Genomic DNA, 16,593 nt, shown 5'->3' with positions numbered 1-16,593 from the left:
GGACACTCCAGTACATGAACACTGCACTGAGAGAGAGAGGGGTTCATACAGACACCCTGACTGGACACTCCAGTACATGAACACTGCACTGAGAGAGAGGGGGGTTCATACACACACACTGACTGGACACTCCAGTACATGAACACTGCACTGAGAGAGAGAGGGGTTCATACACACACACTGACTGGACACTCCAGTACATGAACACTGCACTGAGAGAGAGAGGGGTTCATACAGACACACTGACTGGACACTCTAGTACATGAACACTCCACTGAGAGAGAGAGGGGTTCATACAGACACACTGACTGGACACTCCAGTACATGAACACTGCACTGAGAGAGAGAGGGGTTCATACAGACACACTGACTGGACACTCCAGTACATGAACACTGCACTGAGAGAGAGAGGGGTTCACACACACACCCTGACTGGACACTCCAGTACATGAACACTGCACTGAGAGAGAGAGGGGTTCACACAGACACACTGACTGGACACTCCAGTACATGAACACTGCACTGAGAGAGAGAGGGGTTCATACACACACACTGACTGGACACTCCAGTACATGAACACTGCACTGAGAGAGAGAGGGGTTCACACAGACACACTGACTGGACACTCCAGTACATGAACACTGCACTGAGAGAGAGAGGGGTTCATACAGACACACTGACTGGACACTCCAGTACATGAACACTGCACTGAGAGAGAGAGGGGTTCATACACACACCCTGACTGGACACTCCAGTACATGAACACTGCACTGAGAGAGAGAGGGGTTCATACACACACACTGACTGGACACTCCAGTACATGAACACTGCACTGAGAGAGAGGGGTTCATACACACACACTGACTGGACACTCCAGTACATGAACACTGCACTGAGAGAGAGAGGGGTTCACACACACACTGACTGGACACTCCAGTACATGAACACTGCACTGAGAGAGAGAGGGGTTCATACAGACACCCTGACTGGACACTCCAGTACATGAACACTGCACTGAGAGAGAGAGAGGGGTTAATACACACACACTGACTGGACACTCCAGTACATGAACACTGCACTGAGAGAGAGAGGGGTTCACACAGACACACTGACTGGACACTCCAGTACATGAACACTGCACTGAGAGAGAGAGGGGTTCATACACACACACTGACTGGACACTCCAGTACATGAACACTGCACTGAGAGAGAGAGGGGTTCATACACACACACTGACTGGACACTCCAGTACATGAACACTGCACTGAGAGAGAGAGGGGTTCATACACACACACTGACTGGACACTCCAGTACATGAACACTGCACTGAGAGAGAGAGAGGGGTTCACACAGACACACTGACTGGACACTCCAGTACATGAACACTGCACTGAGAGAGAGAGGGGTTCATACAGACACACTGACTGGACACTCCAGTACATGAACACTGCACTGAGAGAGAGAGGGGTTCATACAGACACACACTGACTGGACACTCCAGGACATGAACACTGCACTGAGAGAGAGAGGGGTTCATACAGACACACTGACTGGACACTCCAGTACATGAACACTGCACTGAGAGAGAGAGGGGTTCATACAGACACACTGACTGGACACTCCAGTACATGAACACTGCACTGAGAGAGAGAGGGGTTCATACACACACACTGACTGGACACTCCAGTACATGAACACTGCACTGAGAGAGAGAGGGGTTCATACAGACACACTGACTGGACACTCCAGTACATGAACACTGCACTGAGAGAGAGAGGGGTTCACACAGACACACTGACTGGACACTCCAGTACATGAACACTGCACTGAGAGAGAGAGGGGTTCATACACACACACTGACTGGACACTCCAGTACATGAACACTGCACTGAGAGAGAGAGGGGTTCATACACACACACTGACTGGACACTCCAGTACATGAACACTGCACTGAGAGAGAGAGGGGTTCATACACACACACTGACTGGACACTCCAGTACATGAACACTGCACTGAGAGAGAGAGAGGGGTTCACACAGACACACTGACTGGACACTCCAGTACATGAACACTGCACTGAGAGAGAGAGGGGTTCATACAGACACACTGACTGGACACTCCAGTACATGAACACTGCACTGAGAGAGAGAGGGGTTCATACAGACACACACTGACTGGACACTCCAGGACATGAACACTGCACTGAGAGAGAGAGGGGTTCATACAGACACACTGACTGGACACTCCAGTACATGAACACTGCACTGAGAGAGAGAGGGGTTCATACAGACACACTGACTGGACACTCCAGTACATGAACACTGCACTGAGAGAGAGAGGGGTTCATACACACACACTGACTGGACACTCCAGTACATGAACACTGCACTGAGAGAGAGAGGGGTTCATACAGACACACTGACTGGACACTCCAGTACATGAACACTGCACTGAGAGAGAGAGAGGTTCATACACACACACTGACTGGACACTCCAGTACATGAACACTGCACTGAGAGAGAGAGGGGTTCATACAGACACACTGACTGGACACTCCAGTACATGAACACTGCACTGAGAGAGAGAGGGGTTCACACAGACACACTGACTGGACACTCCAGTACATGAACACTGCACTGAGAGAGAGAGGGGTTCACACAGACACACTGACTGGACACTCCAGTACATGAACACTGCACTGAGAGAGAGACAGCTCAGTGCTCCAGTACCTGGGTGGCTCTGCTCCAGGCTCTGCAGGATGATGGTCTTGGCTGGGCTGCTGCTCTGGGACACAGGCAGGGTGGCCACACACACAGGTTTGGGCTGGATGGGTGTCTTACTGCTCAGAATGGAGCTCGCCTTCAGAGAGGAGGGCAGCACTGCGAGAGAGACAGGCAGAGAGAGGAGAGAAAGAGACAGCAGAGAGAGGAGAGAAAGAGACAGGAGAGAGAGTTCAACTAGACTTTATTGACAGAAAAACAAAACCACAATTTAATATTTACCACTCCTGTTTACATCCTCACCCTACCCACCTCCACCCCAGGAAAAAAAGTATTAAGAGAGAGGAGAGAAGAGAAACAGGAGAGAGGAGAGAGAGAGAGACAGGAGAGAGGAGAGAGAGAGACAGGACAGAAACTCGGGACTCTGTCCAGTGTCCTGACTGTCCTGACTGCCCTGACTGCTGACTGGACCAGGAGTGTGTACCTGCGCTGGAGGACAGGGAGGTGACCACACTGTGACTCTGCAGCTGCTGCACTGCTCCTGTGACCTGGACTGAGCCCAGCGGGGGAGACAGCACATCCCCAAACATGTAGGGAGGGGTAGGAGGGGTCTCCCCCTTCACTGTGACCTCCACAACCTGAGAGAGAGAGAGGGGTCAATACACACACACTGACTGGACACTCCAGTACATGAACACTGCACTGAGAGAGAGAGGGGTTCACACACACACACTGACTGGACACTCCAGTACATGAACACTGCACTGAGAGAGAGGGGTTCATACACACACACTGACTGGACACTCCAGTACATGAACACTGCACTGAGAGAGAGAGGGGTTCATACAGACACACTGACTGGACACTCCAGTACATGAACACTGCACTGAGAGAGAGAGGGGTTCATACAGACACCCTGACTGGACACTCCAGTACATGAACACTGCACTGAGAGAGAGAGGGGTTCATACACACACACTGACTGGACACTCCAGTACATGAACACTGCACTGAGAGAGAGAGGGGTTCATACACACACACTGACTGGACACTCCAGTACATGAACACTGCACTGAGAGAGAGAGGGGTTCATACAGACATACTGAGAGAAAGGGGGTTCATACCTGAGGGGACGGTGAGGCAGGTAGAGACGAGTCAGAGGTCAGAGAGGAGGCTGGAGAGAGGGGCTCTGACTTCACCTGGAAGACTGGAGAGGGACACAGGCTGCTTATTACACTGTAATAACAGCAAGAGCAGTGTAATAAGCAGGCAATGGGACTGTAACGGAAGGGTAATAACAGGTGAGAAGAGGTTAGAACACCCTCGCTGTGTTGAGATCTCGGTCACTGCACACCGGGGAGAGCTGGACACTCACACATGTCCGCAGGCAAGGGCGGGGTGGTGGTCATCTGGTCCTTCGGAGCTGGTCCATCTCCTGGACACGCAGACACGCAGAGAGAGAGACTCGTCACTTCTCAGCCCTGGACACTCACCCAACTGCTGGACACTGACCCAACTGCTGGACACTGACCCCTGTCCTGGACACTCACCCTGGACACTGACCCCTGTCGTGGACACTGACCCCTGTCCTGGGCATTGACCCAAGTGCTGGACACTCACCCAACAGCTGGACACTGACCCCTGTCCTGGACACTGACCCCTGTCCTGGGCATTGACCCAAGTGCTGGACACTCACCCAACAGCTGGACACTGACCCCTGTCCTGGACACTGACCCAACTGCTGGACACTGACCCCTGTCCTCGACACTGACCCTGGACACTGACCCCCGTCCTGGACACTGACCCAACTGCTGGACACTGACCCCTGTCCTGGACACTGACCCCTGTCCTTTCTTTTACCTGTCAGCGTGTCCTCGTTCAGGTGTTGCCATGGCGATGTGCGATTGTCGGGGTCAAGGGTCAGCACAAGGTCATGGTCAAACTGCAAAAATAAGGGGGAAAAAAAACGGTCACTCGCCCCTGGTCTCGCCACCATCCTCCTCCTCACTTCCGAGGTCATTTCTCAAAGTGGCCATCGTGTCCACCTCACAGCGGCGCCCCCCCCTCCCCGACCAGAGCACCTTCCGTGGGGAGCCTGCACGTTGTCTCTGTGCTTTCTCCTGGTGCTCCGGTGCACAGGCAGACAGGTGGGGCCACAGCCTTCTGAATCATCTCGCAGTGTGTGTGTGTGTGTGTGTGAGAGTGTGTGTGTGAGAGTGTTGGAGAGAGTGTGTGTGAGTGTGTGGGAGACTGTGGGAGACTGTGGGAGAGTGTGCTTTCTCCTGGTGCTCCAGTGTGCTCCCTCGTGTGTGAGAGTGTGTGAGACTGTGTGAGACTGTGTGAGAGTGTGTGTGGGAGACTGTGGGAGACTGTGGGAGACTGTGGGAGACTGTGGGAGACTGTGGGAGACTGTGGGAGACTGTGGGAGACTGTGGGAGACTGTGCTTTCTCCTGGTGCTCCAGTGTGCTCCCTCGTGTGTGAGACTGTGGGAGACTGTGGGAGACTGTGGGAGACTGTGGGAGACTGTGGGAGACTGTGGGAGAGAGTGCTTTCTCCTGGTGCTCCAGTGTGCTCCCTCGTGTGTGTGTGAGAGTGTGGGAGAGTGTGAGACTGTGGGAGAGAGTGAGAGAGTGTGTGAGAGTGTGTGTGTGAGTGTGAGAGTGACGCTGTGGGAGAAAGTGAGAGAGTGTGTGAGAGTGTGTGTGTGAGTGTGAGAGTGACGCTGTGGGAGAAAGAGAGTGTGAGTGTGTGTGTGACAGTGTGTGTGAGATTGAAAGAGTGTGAGTGAATGTGGTTCAAAGAATGAGAGTTTAAGTGTGTGTGCGTGTGTGTGTGTGAGAGTGTGTGTCAGTGTGTGAGAGTATGGGTGTGTGTGAGTTTGACAGACAGACGCCACTCCTGACCACAGCACAACCTCACCAGTGCCGAACTCTTCATCACCACAGAGACAGCGTGTCTTGAACTTACTGGGGCGTCATACTTCAGCTGCTGCAGGTAGTCTTCATCATCGCCTTCCTCCATACTCTCACACTGGTACAGACAGGCATCTGTAACACACACACCATCATCATCATCATCACCTCCTCCATACTCTCACACTGGTACAGACAGGCAGCTGTAACACTCACAGTGTGCAAAGACACGGAGAGAGACCCAGGCTCACACTATGATCTTGTGTACACATATGGGCCGATCCCAGAGGCAATTAAACTGACACTATCTCCTGCCTGCACCTCCCTTCCCAACTTCCTCCTCGCCGAGCGCTGCACGTCAGCAATCACCAGCCGGAACAGGCAAATGAGCTGTAACACTGGCCTCTGTCACTGTGTCACTGTGCTGATCTACTCTCAGTGCAGTGTTCATGTCCTGGAGTGTCCAGTCAGTGCGTCTGTGTGAACCCCTCTCTCTCTCAGTGCAGTGTTCATGTCCTGGAGTGTCCAGTCAGTGCGTCTGTGTGAACCCCTCTCTCTCTCAGTGCAGTGTTCATGTACTGGAGTGTCCAGTCAGTGTGTCTGTATGAACCCCTCTCTCTCTCAGTGCAGTGTTCATGTCCTGGAGTGTCCAGTCAGTGTGTGTGTATGAACCCCTCTCTCTCTCAGTGCAGTGTTCATGTACTGGAGTGTCCAGTCAGTGTGTGTGTATGAACCCCTCTCTCTCTCAGTGCAGTGTTCATGTACTGGAGTGTCCAGTCAGTGTGTGTGTGTGAACCCCTCTCTCTCTCAGTGCAGTGTTCATGTACTGGAGTGTCCAGTCAGGGTGTCTGTATGAACCCCTCTCTCTCTCAGTGCAGTGTTCATGTACTGGAGTGTCCAGTCAGTGTGTGTGTATGAACCCCTCTCTCTCTCAGTGCAGTGTTCATGTACTGGAGTGTCCAGTCAGTGTGTCTGTATGAACCCCTCTCTCTCTCAGTGCAGTGTTCATGTACTGGAGTGTCCAGTCAGTGTGTCTGTATGAACCCCTCTCTCTCTCAGTGCAGTGTTCATGTACTGGAGTGTCCAGTCAGTGTGTGTGTGAACCCCTCTCTCTCTCAGTGCAGTGTTCATGTACTGGAGTGTCCAGTCAGTGTGTCTGTGTGAACCCCTCTCTCTCTCAGTGCAGTGTTCATGTACTGGAGTGTCCAGTCAGTGTGTCTGTATGAACCCCTCTCTCTCTCAGTGCAGTGTTCATGTACTGGAGTGTCCAGTCAGTGTGTCTGTATGAACCCCTCTCTCTCTCAGTGCAGTGTTCATGTACTGGAGTGTCCAGTCAGTGTGTGTGTATGAACCCCTCTCTCTCTCAGTGCAGTGTTCATGTCCTGGAGTGTCCAGTCAGTGTGTCTGTGTGAACCCCTCTCTCTCTCAGTGCAGTGTTCATGTACTGGAGTGTCCAGTCAGTGTGTGTGTATGAACCCCTCTCTCTCTCAGTGCAGTGTTCATGTACTGGAGTGTCCAGTCAGTGTGTCTGTATGAACCCCTCTCTCTCTCAGTGCAGTGTTCATGTACTGGAGTGTCCAGTCAGTGTGTGTGTATGAACCCCTCTCTCTCTCAGTGCAGTGTTCATGTACTGGAGTGTCCAGTCAGTGTGTCTGTATGAACCCCTCTCTCTCTCAGTGCAGTGTTCATGTACTGGAGTGTCCAGTCAGTGTGTGTGTATGAACCCCTCTCTCTCTCAGTGCAGTGTTCATGTACTGGAGTGTCCAGTCAGTGTGTCTGTATGAACCCCTCTCTCTCTCAGTGCAGTGTTCATGTACTGGAGTGTCCAGTCAGTGTGTGTGTATGAACCCCTCTCTCTCTCAGTGCAGTGTTCATGTACTGGAGTGTCCAGTCAGTGTGTGTGTATGAACCCCTCTCTCTCTCAGTGCAGTGTTCATGTACTGGAGTGTCCAGTCAGGTAGCTGTATGAACCCCTCTCTCTCCCACTCACCCCAGTCCTCGCTGGTCAGCAGGTTGTCGGCGAAGAAGCGAGAGTCCAGCTCCGACAGCAGGTCCGTCGCCATAGGTGCGCCGAGCCCCAGCGGAAACAGCAGCACGGAAACACCGATCCAGAGAGCGCACGGAGTGAGAGCCGCGGGTGTTCATGCAGCGCAGCGCAATGTTTTCGTCCGCTTGTTTTATTTTTCGGCTGTTGTTTTTGTTTTTAATTGACGCGACCTGCCCCCCCCCACCCCGGAGAAGATCTGACGCCCCAGCTCACATTGACACAGACGAGGAAACACGCTCCTCGCCTGCCGGGCACGCCCCCCCCCGTCCCGCCTCTCGCCCAATCCGGGCGCGTCCTCGGAAGACCGGCGTGGCATCCGACCAATGAGCGCCAGGGGCTCAGGGGATTGGGGGCGGGGCGAAGACCCATGCCTTGCGTGTGGTTCGCCGGCCGTGCCTTCGCCCCCGCCCACCGGTGGGCGTTAAAGCTCACGCCAACCAATGATATCGCGGGATCTCTTAAATGACGTGTCGCCTGGCCAATGAGTATCATGTTGGTACTTTATTTAATTGTGAGCGACGGCTCCCTGAGCCCATGGGGGAGGCCGTGTTGTGTTTTGAGGCCTGGGCGCGGAGGGGGAAGTGTTTTTGTGTTTTTTTTTCTTTCTTTCCCGACACCACAACAAAGGAGGAACGTACTAGAAGCCGGATGTGGGATATCCGCGTGTGGTTAGTCCACCAAACAGAAACGGAAGAACGAAAGAAAAACATTTCTTTTTTTTATTAAAAAAAATATCCGGATTCAAAACGTCCCCCGTCCCCCGTCCCCCCTCTCCTCGGCTCAGCTCGTCGCCTGGTTACCGAGCCGTTAAGAGGAACTCGCGGCGCTCACATTGTCCGTGCGCGTGAGGACGACCGCGGCGTTGCGTAACGGGCCCGGGGGGCCGCCGGGAAATGTAGTTTTCTCCTCCCCCTCTCGCTTTCCCGCCCCCCAGCTGCCGCCATTTTGTGTACCGTGGGACCGTTAACCCGAGGTGAGGGCGAGAGACGTTTTTTTTATTGAACGTTAAATAGTGTCAAAAGAGCTGAAAAAGCCTTGCACAAGAGATAAGTGAAAGGAAAAAACACACATATAAATTCGCCGCCACAGTTTGTGACGAATTTGAACCCCATAAGTTGGCATTTATATCTATATTTGTCGTTTTTGGGGGGGATTCTCAAATTTTTAATTGAGTTACGTTGAAACCGCATTTGTCCTTGTAAGTATTAAAGAACAGAGTAGCATTTGACCGGTTTCTTTTGTAGAGGTTTTATCTACTCAGTATTATCGATGATAAATAAATAAATGTGCGTTTTTTCCGGTGGTCGTATGTAAGTCCTGAAGAAGATAAAAGGTACGACGAGTTTTGAAGGCTATATCTTTAACTTTGCCTGTAAGACAGTGTTGTTCTTCTGTTTTAGCCCAGAAGTTAGTTATTTTACAGTAGTTTAAAGTGACCGGAGGCTGTATTATCTCTTTCGCGAGTCTGGTCAGATATTTAACACCAGGTGATACTTGTACAGTACAGATACCTGATATATATATATAAATATACTGGTACAGACTCCCTATAGTCTGTAACACACACACACACACACTCCTGGGGTGAGACTCTGGAGTGCTCTAGTCCGTATGTAACTGTCACACACTCCTGGGGTGAGACTCTGGAGTGCTCTAGTCTGTATGTAACACACACACACACACTCCTGGGGTGAGACTCTGGAGTGCTCTAGTCTGTATATAACACACACACACTCCTGGGGTGAGACTCTGGAGTGCTCTAGTCTGTATATAACACACACACACTCCTGGGGTGAGACTCTGGAGTGCTCTAGTCTGTATGTAACACACACACACTCCTGGGGTGAGACTCTGGAGTGCTCTAGTCTGTATGTAACTGTCACACACTCCTGGGGTGAGACTCTGGAGTGCTCTAATCTGTATATAACACACACACACTCCTGGGGTGAGACTCTGGAGTGCTCTAGTCTGTATGTAACTGTCACTCCTGGGGTGAGACTCTGGAGTGCTCTAGTCTGTATGTAACTGTCACACACTCCTGGGGTGAGACTCTTAAGATAGAAGAGCACTGTAATAAGTAATAAGTGATACAGCTTTTTTTCTTACACAGAGGATGGCAGGACTGTGGAACAAGCTGCCCAGCCCTGTGGTTGAAGCCGATACCCTGGCTTCTCTCCAGACACAGCTGGGTGAGCTCCTCCAGTCAGGACAGGAGGCTCTTCTGTACACAGAGGGGGGTGGGGGTAGGGAACAAGCTGCCCAGCCCTGTGGTTGAAGCCGATACCCTGGCTTCTCTCCAGACACAGCTGGGTGAGCTCCTCCAGTCAGGACAGGAGGCTCTGCTGTACACAGAGGGGGGTGGGGGTGGGGAACAAGCTGCCCAGCCCTGTGGTTGAAGCCGATACCCTGGCTTCTCTCCAGACACAGCTGGGTGAGCTCCTCCAGTCAGGACAGGAGGCTCTACTGTACACAGAGGGGGGTGGGGGTGGGGAACAAGCTGCCCAGCCCTGTGGTTGAAGCCGATACCCTGGCTTCTCTCCAGACACAGCTGGGTGAGCTCCTCCAGTCAGGACAGGGGGCTCTGCTGTACACAGAGGGGGGTGGGGGTGTGGAACAAGCTGCCCAGCCCTGTGGTTGAAGCCGATACCCTGGGGCTTCTCTCCAGACACAGCTGGGTGAGCTCCTCATCTCTGCCGTTAGCAGCTGCCTCCTCTGAGCCCCGTCTCTGGACGCCCCCCCAAGGTCGGGGCGCACTCCGACACCCCCACTTTCCTGGGCCCGCTGGCGTCTTCTCCTCCTCCCGCCCGAAAGTACTCTTGGCTTTTGAACGACACGGAGCCGGATTTAAAAAATACCACAGCACCGGAGGACTGTAAATACCCACCTCCCCCAACAGCAACCCCTGCGTGTGTGTGGGTGTGTCGGTGGGGGGGGGTTGGTGATGAGACACGAAACTGGCAGATTCCAGAGGCTGGCACGGCCCCAGGGGGTTTCTGGGAAGGGGTCAGGTGATTTCTCCTACATGGCGGGAAACGGTAAACAGCCCCCGTCCAGTCAGAGGGCGAGGAGACGGCCCCCGTCCAATCAGAGGGCGAGGAGACGGCCCCCGTCCAGTCAGAGCCCAGTGCACCCCAGACGCGCGACATGCTTCAAGTGGGGTCCGACGGGGGTCTCCCCCGTCCCCTCCCCAGGCACCCTGGGGTGAACTGTGGGCGCACCCCGATAATGTCGGGGGGCGGGGGGGGGCACAGCTCTCCCGCTCAGGGCTGTACCTGGGAGAGAGAGGGGGGCAGCCCCAGCCAGCCCTCGGGCAGGGAGAGCAGCCTGTTAATGTTACACCGGGATTGCGACACGCAGGCTCGGGGAGAGAGGGGAGGAGAGGGAGGGAGGGAGAGAGGGGGGGGGTGAGGGCCACTGACCCCGCAGACTGGACATTCCAGTCCCGAGCGGGGCCAGAGAGACACACACGGCGCTGAGGCTGACGCACCGCGATCATGGAGACGCTGCTGTCCCTGCTGCTGGCTGTGAGCTGCGCCGCCGGCACCGTCGGGGCCCAGGAGAGGTGAGAGGGGACCCCAGTCGGGTCTGTTTGTCTGTCTCTCTGACTGTGCTCCTCTCACCTGTCTGTCTGTGTCTGTACTCCTCTCACCTCTCTGTCTCTCTGACTGTGCTCCTCTCACCTGTCTGTCTCTCTGACTGTGCTCCTCTCACCTGTCTGTCTGTGTCTGTACTCCTCTCACCTGTCTGTCTCTCTGACTGTGCTCCTCTCACCTGTCTGTCTGTGTCTGTACTCCTCTCACCTGTCTGTCTCTCTGACTGTACTCCTCTCACCTGCCTGTCTCTCTGACTGTACTCCTCTCACCTGTCTGACTCTCTGACTGTACTCCTCTCACCTCTCTGTCTCTCTGACTGTACTCCTCTCACCCGTCTGTCTCTCTGACTGTACTCCTCTCACCTGCCTGTCTCTCTGACTGTGCTCCTCTCACCTGTCTGTCTGTGTCTGTACTCCTCTCACCTGTCTGTCTCTCTGACTGTACTCCTCTCACCTGCCTGTCTCTCTGACTGTGCTCCTCTCACCTGTCTGTCTGTGTCTGTACTCCTCTCACCTGCCTGTCTCTCTGACTGTGCTCCTCTCACCTGTCTGTCTCTCTGACTCTATTCCTCTCACCCGTCTGTCTCTCTGACTCTATTCCTCTCACCCGTCTGTCTCTCTGACTGTGCTCCTCTCACCTGTCTGTCTGTGTCTGTACTCCTCTCACCTGTCTGTCTCTCTGACTGTACTCCTCTCACCTGCCTGTCTCTCTGACTGTACTCCTCTCACCTGTCTGACTCTCTGACTGTACTCCTCTCACCTGTCTGTCTCTCTGACTCTATTCCTCTCACCCGTCTGTCTCTCTGACTCTATTCCTCTCACCCGTCTGTCTCTCTGACTCTATTCCTCTCACCCGTCTGTCTCTCTGACTCTATTCCTCTCACCTGCCTGTCTCTCTGACTGTGCTCCTCTCACCTGCCTGTCTCTCTGACTGTGCTCCTCTCACCTGTCTGTCTGTGTCTGTACTCCTCTCACCCGTCTGTCTCTCTGACTCTATTCCTCTCACCCGTCTGTCTCTCTGACTCTATTCCTCTCACCCGTCTGTCTCTCTGACTCTGTTCCTCTCACCCGTCTGTCTGTGTCTGTACTCCTCTCACCTGTCTGTCTCTCTGACTGTACTCTTCTCACCTGTCTGTCTCTCTGACTGTGCTCCTCTCACCCGTCTGTCTCTCTGACTGTGCTCCTCTCACCCGTCTGTCTCTCTGACTCTATTCCTCTCACCCGTCTGTCTCTCTGACTCTGTTCCTATCACCTGTCTGTCTTTGTCTGTACTCCTCTCACCTGTCTCTTTGACTGTATTTCTCTCATCTGTCTGTCTCTCAGACTCTATTCGTCTCACCTGTCTCTTTGTCTGCACTCCTCTCACCTGTCTGTCTCTCAGACTCTATTCCTCTCACCTGTCTGTCTTTGTCTGTACTCCTCTCACCTGTTTCTCTGACTCTATTCCTCTCACCTGTCTGTCTCTCTGACTGTACTCCTCTCAGCTGTCTGTCTCAGATTCTATTCCTCTCACCTGTCTGTGTCTGTACTCCTGCACTGTACTGTGTGGAGCTGTGCTGAGCTCCAGCCACTCTGTGTTTCCAGAGACATTATCTCAAGGAGTGAATTCCACAGATAACACTCACACACTCCTCAGTCAAGTATTTACTCTGTGGCCAGTACTTAATACTGTCTCTATTTACCCCCCTCTCTCTCAGTGCAGTGTTCATGTACTGGAGTGTCCAGTCAGGGTGTGTGTGAACCCCTCTCTCTCTCAGTGCAGTGTTCATGTACTGGAGTGTCCAGTCAGTGTGTCTGTATGAACCCCTCTCTCTCTCAGTGCAGTGTTCATGTACTGGAGTGTCCAGTCAGTGTGTCTGTATGAACCCCTCTCTCTCTCAGTGCAGTGTTCATGTACTGGAGTGTCCAGTCAGTGTGTCTGTATGAACCCCTCTCTCTCTCAGTGCAGTGTTCATGTACTGGAGTGTCCAGTCAGTGTGTCTGTGTGAACCCCTCTCTCTCTCAGTGCAGTGTTCATGTCCTGGAGTGTCCAGTCAGTGTGTGTGTATGAACCCCTCTCTCTCTCAGTGCAGTGTTCATGTACTGGAGTGTCCAGTCAGTGTGTCTGTCTGAACCCCTCTCTCTCTCAGTGCAGTGTTCATGTACTGGAGTGTCCAGTCAGTGTGTCTGTATGAACCCCTCTCTCTCTCTCAGTGCAGTGTTCATGTCCTGGAGTGTCCAGTCAGTGTGTGTGTATGAACCCCTCTCTCTCTCAGTGCAGTGTTCATGTCCTGGAGTGTCCAGTCAGTGTGTCTGTATGAACCCCTCTCTCTCTGTCCCAGGTTCCTGGTCTCTGCTCCCAGTGTTTTCCACGTAGGAGTGAGTGAGACCGTATCTGTCCAGCTGGATCCCACGGCCTCCTCTCGCACCGTCTCCCTGTATCTGGAGGATGAGTCCTCGAAGACTGTGGTGTCCGAAAAAGCCGAAATAAAGCTTGGAGAAGGAAATCCCATCGGAACCGTCTCACTGAAGGTGCCCGTCTGCCCGCCTCTCTCACTGTCCCCTGTGCCACCTGGTCTTGCTCGGAGGTCTCCTGTCCCAGTACTGACCCGGCCCGGCCCAGACACGCTCTCCCTCCCTCCCTCCCTCCCTCCTGCAGGTGCCGATGGAGAAGGTCGAGGACCTGAAAGTCTACAACCTGGAGGTGCCTTATCTGCTGCTGGTGGCCGAGATGAATCCCGGACAGAGGAAGGTGGTGAGAGTGTTGCTGTCCAGCAGGAGAGGATACATCTTCATCCAGACCAACCAGCCAGTGTACACCCCCAGAGAGCGAGGTAAGAGACTGCAGATCAATACAGACCCTCACACAGACCCCAGAGGCACTCCTCACACAGAGAGAGGAGTCCAGACCCTCACACAGACCCCAGAGACACTCCTCACACAGAGAGAGGAGTCCAGACCCTCACACAGACCCCAGAGACACTCCTCACACAGAGAGAGGAGCACAGACCCTCACACCGACCCCAGAGACACTCCTCACACAGAGAGAGGAGTCCAGACCCTCACACAGACCCCAGAGGCACTCCTCACACAGAGAGAGGAGTCCAGACCCTCACACAGACCCCAGAGACACTCCTCACGCAGAGAGAGGAGTCCAGACCCTCACACAGACCCCAGAGACACTCCTCACACAGAGAGAGGAGTCCAGACCCCCACACAGACCCCAGAGACACTCCTCACACAGAGAGAGGAGTCCAGACCCTCACACAGACCCCAGAGGCACTCCTCACACAGAGAGAGGAGTCCAGACCCTCACACAGACCCCAGAGACACTCCTCACACAGAGAGAGGAGTCCAGACCCTCACACAGACCCCAGAGACACTCCTCACACAGAGAGAGGAGTCCAGAACCTCACACAGACCCCAGAGACACCCCTCACACAGAGAGAGGAGTCCAGACCCTCACACAGACCCCAGAGACACCCCTCACACAGAGAGAGGAGTCCAGACCCTCACACAGACCCCAGAGACACTCCTCACACAGAGAGAGGAGCCCAGACCCTCACACAGACCCCAGAGGCACTCCTCACACAGAGAGAGGAGTCCAGACCCTCACACAGACCCCAGAGGCACTCCTCACACAGAGAGAGGAGTCCAGACCCTCACACAGACCCCAGAGGCACTCCTCACACAGAGAGAGGAGTCCAGACCCTCACACAGACCCCAGAGACACTCCTCACACAGAGAGAGGAGTCCAGACCCTCACACAGACCCCAGAGACACTCCTCACACAGAGAGAGGAGTCCAGCCCCTCACACTGACCCCAGAGACACTCCTCACACAGAGAGAGGAGTCCAGACCCTCACACAGACCCCAGAGACACTCCTCACACAGAGAGAGGAGTCCAGACCCTCACACAGACCCCTGAGACACTCCTCACAGACAGGCTCGGAGTGACGTGCTGTCTTGATGGATCCGGGTGTTGTTCCGGTTCCCTTGCAGTGCAGTTCCGGGTCTTCACGCTGGACCACGCCATGCGGCCGGTCAGCAGGACGGTCACGGTGTCGGTGCACGTGAGTGTTCCCCAGCCGGCTCCCCTCTCGCGGGCGGGGTGAATCTCTCTCACCTCTCTCTCTCCTCCCACTCTCTCCTCTCCTCTCCCCCCTCTCTCTCCTCTCTCCCCGCTCTGTCTCCTTTCACCTCTCTCTCCTCTTCCCCTCTCTCACCTGTTTCTCTCCACTCTCCCCCCCCTCTTCTCTCACTCTCTCCTCTCCTCTGTCTCTCCCCTCTCTCCTCCTTCTCCTCTCACCTCTCTCCCCCCTCTTTCTCTGTGTGTGTATCGGCAGAACGCAGCCGGGAGCAGAGTCTGGGTCCGGAACATGACCAGCATGGACGGTATCGTCCGAGACAACATCCCCATCCCCGACGTCTCGGAGTGAGTGTCTCTGCCGGAGAGCCGGGGAGGAGGAGGAGGGAGTTTTTATCTGTTTGTCCTGGAGGAGAGTTAGACTGGCAGAGAGATGGGCAGACTTTGATGGGAACGAGTAGTAAGAACATTATCAAGATTTCCTGTCTGGAGAGAAGCCAGGGGCAGCCTGTTCCCCACCCCCACCCCCTCTGTGTACAGCAGAGCCTCCTGTCCTGACTGGAGGAGCTCACCCAGCTGTGTCTGGAGAGAAGCCAGGGTATCGGCTTCAACCACAGGGCTGGGCAGCCTGTTCCCCACCCCCACCCCCCTCTGTGTACAGCAGAGCCTCCTGTCCTGACTGGAGGAGCTCACCCAGCTGTGTCTGGAGAGAAGCCAGGGTATCGGCTTCAACCACAGGGCTGGGCAGCCTGTTCCCCACCCCCACCCCCTCTGTGTACAGCAGAGCCTCCTGTCCTGACTGGAGGAGCTCACCCAGCTGTGTCTGGAGAGAAGCCAGGGTATCGGCTTCAACCACAGGGCTGGGCAGCTTGTTCCCCACCCCCACCCCCCTCTGTGTACAGAAGAGCCTCCTGTCCTGACTGGAGGAGCTCACCCAGCTGTGTCTGGAGAGAAGCCGGGGTATCGGCTTCAACCACAGGGCTGGGCAGCTTGTTCCCCACCCCCACCCCCCTCTGTGTACAGCAGAGCCTCCTGTCCTGACTGGAGGAGCTCACCCAGCTGTGTCTGGAGAGAAGCCGGGGTATCGGCTTCAACCACAGGGCTGGGCAGCTTGTTCCCCACCCCCGCCCCCCTCTGTGTACAGAAGAGCCTCCTGTCCTGACTGGAGGAGCTCACCCAGCTGTGTCTGGAGAGAAGCCAGGGTATCGGCTTCAACCACAGGGCTGGGCAGCTTGTTCCCCACCCCCGCCCCCCT

General features: G+C 54.5%; 2 protein-coding genes across 3 annotated transcripts in view; one reads left to right on the top strand and one right to left on the bottom strand.

Annotated features, from left to right (window-relative positions):
* The window catches only part of atf6b (activating transcription factor 6 beta), an 18,588-nt gene extending 10,644 nt beyond the window's left edge, over positions 1–7,944 (bottom strand). Inside the window, exons 1-7 of the mRNA XM_088632997.1 lie at positions 7,624–7,944; positions 5,689–5,768; positions 4,581–4,662; positions 4,096–4,155; positions 3,845–3,927; positions 3,205–3,358; positions 2,730–2,879 (exon numbers count right to left, since the gene is read on the bottom strand). Of these exons, the coding sequence (XP_088489123.1) occupies positions 2,730–2,879; positions 3,205–3,358; positions 3,845–3,927; positions 4,096–4,155; positions 4,581–4,662; positions 5,689–5,768; positions 7,624–7,696 (682 nt within the window). The 5' untranslated portion in view covers positions 7,697–7,944. The remainder of the gene's footprint in view (positions 1–2,729; positions 2,880–3,204; positions 3,359–3,844; positions 3,928–4,095; positions 4,156–4,580; positions 4,663–5,688; positions 5,769–7,623) is intronic.
* Positions 7,945–11,078: 3,134 nt separating this feature from the next.
* The window catches only part of c4b (complement C4B (Chido/Rodgers blood group)), a 44,095-nt gene continuing 38,580 nt past the window's right edge, over positions 11,079–16,593 (top strand). For both annotated transcript variants that reach the window (XM_088631819.1, XM_088631817.1), the window contains exons 1-5: positions 11,079–11,242; positions 13,594–13,783; positions 13,911–14,085; positions 15,254–15,324; positions 15,598–15,686. In XM_088631819.1, coding sequence (XP_088487945.1) covers positions 11,175–11,242; positions 13,594–13,783; positions 13,911–14,085; positions 15,254–15,324; positions 15,598–15,686 — 593 coding nt within the window. In that variant the 5' untranslated portion in view covers positions 11,079–11,174. The remainder of the gene's footprint in view (positions 11,243–13,593; positions 13,784–13,910; positions 14,086–15,253; positions 15,325–15,597; positions 15,687–16,593) is intronic.

This window comes from Lepisosteus platostomus, chromosome 5 (genome assembly GCF_059453375.1).
Source record: "Lepisosteus platostomus isolate fLepPlt1 chromosome 5, fLepPlt1.hap1, whole genome shotgun sequence".
NCBI classification, from domain to species: Eukaryota; Metazoa; Chordata; class Actinopteri; order Semionotiformes; family Lepisosteidae; genus Lepisosteus; species Lepisosteus platostomus.
This window is presented reverse-complemented; position numbering and strand designations above follow the sequence as displayed.